Raw genomic sequence first — 4,511 nt, 5'->3', positions numbered from 1 at the left:
GTCTATAAATACATACATATGCTTATATACATTTCTATGTATCGATGTGTGTCTGTATAGGCATTAGTTGTATTGTATTAAAGCTTGTATGAGATTGACCGCTTGATGATGTATCTTTAAGTAGAAGTAATTATTTAAGTGGAAGAATGAATCTGGGTAGATTGACGATAGACAATAGAGCGTTAAGTGCAACAACGGTGTGCKATCAAGTGCAATACTGTGGCAACGACATTTGGATTGTAAATAAAAATACGGAAAAAAATAGATTTATGGTGTCATTTTCCATTCTTCGGAAGAATTGCTCATATGCAGCTGCATTTAATTGAAGCTCTTTTCACTAGTTAAAAATTACAAAAAATCCCACTTTTTTGTTAACATTTTTTTTATTGTGGTTTTTTTTTTTTTTGCCTCCCTTGCATTCTCCATGCCCACTCACTGGCGGAACTGCGCGAACTAAAAATAAATTTCGAATAAAAGTTGTATTATGCTTTTGATTAGGAATGATGATTGTGCAAGCCGAGCGTGCAAGCTAAATATTTTCGATCGGCGGAGATCAGTGCGAAAGTGACAGTTGATGGGTGAGCGTCGCGTCCAGCGCAACACCGCACGGCAGACACACTTGAAGCGAGCGGCGACGCGATAAGTAAAAGCGAACATACGAAAGAATAAAAGTTAACACGCAAACAAATACAGCAGCAAAMAAAAAGAAAAAAACACAACAAATAGAAACAATTTCGTGTAAACAAACAAGCAAAATYAATTTAATAACAATAAAAAGGTTAAGAAAAAAAGGTGTCACGTTACAATAATGCTGTCATCAAAGTCATCTGTGTGTTTGTTCTTGTTGTTGTCGATTGCAACACTATTGCCAACAACAACAACGACGACACCGGCAACCACAATGAAAACAACAACAAAKAAATCATTGCAAAGCAACCCGACAAATCCGCAGAATATTGAAGATTACGGCAAAAGCGGTAATTACCTTTAACGATTGCATTTAAAGGGTATTATTTATTCTTTTGCGATGGTGAGAACATGCATRGAGATGCTGTTCCGCTTGGAAACGACAAAATGTTTCTGGTTTTTTCTGGAAGAAATATAGTTTTCTGAGGGGTTTCTCAAACGTCGAGAACGATACCGCATGATCCAACGAAGAAATGGAAGTTTCCAACAAGCCTCAAAACCCATTGGTTGCCTAATAGCAGCACTAGAGTGTAAATCTGAGACTTAAYTTGTAGCTAAAAAATCTCTTTATTTACTATTGCGTTCGGAAGTAGGGCTTTATCATTTCATTACTCTTTCCTTGGACGGAAGCATGAATAGAGTATTCTGGGAAATCTTTTTTTAGAAGTGGAAAAACTCCAGTCAGTCATTAATTCGCCGGAAACTAATACCTCGCAGATGAAATAACTATGGAAATAGCAGTGAAACATGTTTCGAAAAGTACCAGGATGTGTCAGTATTAGTTTTTAACAACATTCATTATTCAATCTCAGTTTGGGAAATARGAAAAATTCACACGGAGCCAAATCCGGAGAGTTCGATTGTATTCACTGCGTTTTTGGTTTCAAATTCGGTCACAATAGGAACTCCTTGTTGACCTTCTGTCTCTGTGGAACAAGTTCATGATATACCAAACTACGAATATCAAAAAAAAAAATATTATAATAATAATGGATATCACCTTGGTTTTAGAGCACATTTAGTGTGGTTTTTTTGTTTCKGGTCGTTTTTTTCTTTTTCTCTTGTAAATAAATTGGTTGAGAGATCACTCTCATATTTGGCACAGTATTTAAATGATTTTTTGAGGACTTTTTTGGGAGGGTAAGCAATAATTGATTAAAGCGAAATGCGTAGCGTTCATAATCATATATTTARACATCATTCACAAATTTTTTGGATACGAAATCTTTGATAGTTTTTGGGAAACAATTGCATTTGTCAGACGGCGGGCAGGATGCAGGTCGCAATTCCTATCAGAAACAAAAAATTCAAAGAGATTCATGTTTTTTAATAATTTAACTTCTAGTTAAACTAAGAAAATTCCAAAGAAAAAAAGTAAAATATTACAATCTTTTTAATAATTGAAGAAAAGTAGTTTTTGACMAAAAAAAAATTATTTTATGTTGTTTAAAAATATGTCCACACATGACTTTTCTTAGTTTTTTTTTTAATTCAAATAGAAGATAATTTTATGCCAAAGATAAGAAACTTTGCMCCAATTCAAATCGTAAAAATTAATAACCGAGAAATCGCGCATCAAAGTTTTCGCTTTCTGCCCAAGTGCTACTAGATCTGCTATACGCTCGGTCACTATTTCCCTTCAAGCTTCGAAAATATTGCGAATTGCTATCTATAACTTTGGGGACATATTCTTAGATATTTTTTTAAGCTTCTAAAGAACGTTCCCCTTTAAGGACAGTCCGATATCTTAGCAAAATAAATTTTTCTGAAATATATTTTAAACATTAATTACAATTTCCGGTTTTTTTTTCTTTTGTCTAAATATATAACAAAACCTGATACTCTCCGCACAGACATATTGCTAATGTATCTGCAAACAACATCTGCTGGGATCTTTTTGCCTACAATACTCTCGCTGATGCATTACCCGAACCAGGTTCAATTAAAAAGTCCAAGTTTAATAGAAATGCAATTCTTAAACTACAGTGATCACTKTCGACTTCGTTTATCATACCTATAGCAATTGCTTACGGGATATTGCTGTTGATAAAGACTTAAGCCCGATATACTGAATTTTGTTATCTTTAATTTTAATTTTAATTTTAATTGTTCCAATGAAATGTTGTCTTCTCCGGCCCAAACTCTGCTCGAGTACTCAACGATGGAAACTATAAAACGAACAGCAGCTGAAAGCGTTTTTTCATTGTGAATCTGTCTGTGCATCATCTTCTTTACCATTAATATGATCTGAAGCCTGAAAATACCTGATTTTCAAACGATTTCGGTCCATTGAAAAATTTGACTTCCGGTTTAGGTGGAGTTAACCTTAATCCTAAAAATAAATTATGCTTAAATGACAGCATTGCATGTAAATAATAATAGAAGTATATCCTTCCATTTAGTTGACGATAGAGAAATGGTTTAAAAAAAAATCGGTTTATTTTCATATTCACCACACAAATTTTCTCTGTGGAGAAATTGTAGATTTCTAAGGTTACAAGTGCCAGATTGCAATTTGTCTATTAGCACGAGTTTAGCTATAGTTCGGCTAATCAGCTCATTACCAAAAAAATGCTTTCGGCTGTGGTGATTTTGTGGCTTTATAGGGTTCTAAGTATCAGATTAATTGAAATAAAAGTACTTCGAATATTAAAACTATTTTTTTTTATACATTCAATTTTAATTATTTCTCTTTATTTTTAGTGAAAATCATTTTCCCAAACAATAACGATTCCGAGGACAACAGCAAATTCGATGTTTATGGTTTGAAGACAACACCACCGCCACCAAATCAGGAGGAAGTGAAAATAGAAGATAAAATTGCCMCTACTGAAGCAACCATTAATACAACTATGAAATCAACAACGGGTGMCAGTGATTCTGTTTCGAATTCCACTGTAAAATCATTTGACAACCGTATCGGTGTTCTAAATCTGGCACCACACTGTCCGGAGGGAACCGTGATAGTGAATCAGCGCTGTCATAAATCAGCATAATGATAGAAAAAGTGAATTTACATACGTAAAAATATGATACTTTTATTAAAACTTCGAAATAAATTTAGATTACTTTTAATTCAATTTTGTGTAAAGATTAGAAATGTCGCAAATTAGATTTTTGCAGTCAAATTTCGATGATTGGMAAAAGCCTTGACATAAGTGTATTGAGGAAAGGGAAATCACTTCGAGAGGATTTTGAAGAATAAATTCCGAATTTTAAAATAATTAACAAAAAGTAGTAAGATTTTGCTACTTTTTGTTCATAGTACTTAGTACGTACTGAAGAAGCGTAGACGATGAGCTGCTGCTCACCGCAAGAGGTAAAAGAGAAATACTCTTTTMAACAATGTAATTGTCATCACAAAGTACACACTAATATTTTCGGTACAATGAACTTTTATTTACCTTTYTTCTTCATTATTTGTGTGTAATTATAAAAAAATGTATGTTATAACTCAACAGTTTGTACTTCAGTGTTTAGGTAGTGGCTTTTGACTGGACAGCTAATGCCCTCCGTTATAATGTTAGTGGAGCACAAATGAAATCTACAACGTATATTACGATATATTCAAAAGCTATTTGTTGTTTTCTAAGTGTAATTTTTACTTTTTTTATTGTATACAATAATATTGTATACAATACAAATAATTGTTTTTACTTTTATTTACATTTCATACACATATTTGTTTTCTTTATTTTTATCTAGTTTCTTTTATTATTACTTCTTTGAAAATAGAAGTTAGAGACTACTTGTGGACTGACTGACTCTTGCGGCGAATGCTCACTGTTTACGACTCTTGAAATTTTATCGAGCATATCTTAATT

The 4,511-nt window shown here is 33.0% G+C and overlaps 1 protein-coding gene across 1 annotated transcript; it reads left to right on the top strand.

Moving 5' to 3' along the window:
* The first annotated feature begins 560 nt into the window (after nucleotides 1-560).
* On the top strand, nucleotides 561-3,911 carry LOC108969695. The gene is made up of 2 exons (XM_018934574.1): nucleotides 561-977; nucleotides 3,391-3,911. Exons 1-2 carry the CDS (start codon nucleotides 809-811, stop codon nucleotides 3,681-3,683), a joined length of 462 nt encoding a protein of 153 aa, XP_018790119.1. The 5' UTR covers nucleotides 561-808; the 3' UTR covers nucleotides 3,684-3,911.
* The last annotated feature ends 600 nt before the right edge of the window (nucleotides 3,912-4,511 follow it).

This window comes from Bactrocera latifrons, unplaced genomic scaffold (genome assembly GCF_001853355.1).
Source record: "Bactrocera latifrons isolate USDA-ARS-PBARC rearing strain unplaced genomic scaffold, ASM185335v1 scaffold_261, whole genome shotgun sequence".
In the NCBI taxonomy this organism is placed as follows: domain Eukaryota; kingdom Metazoa; phylum Arthropoda; class Insecta; order Diptera; family Tephritidae; genus Bactrocera; species Bactrocera latifrons.
Note: the sequence above shows the minus strand (reverse complement) of the source record. Positions and strands in the feature narration are given on the sequence as shown.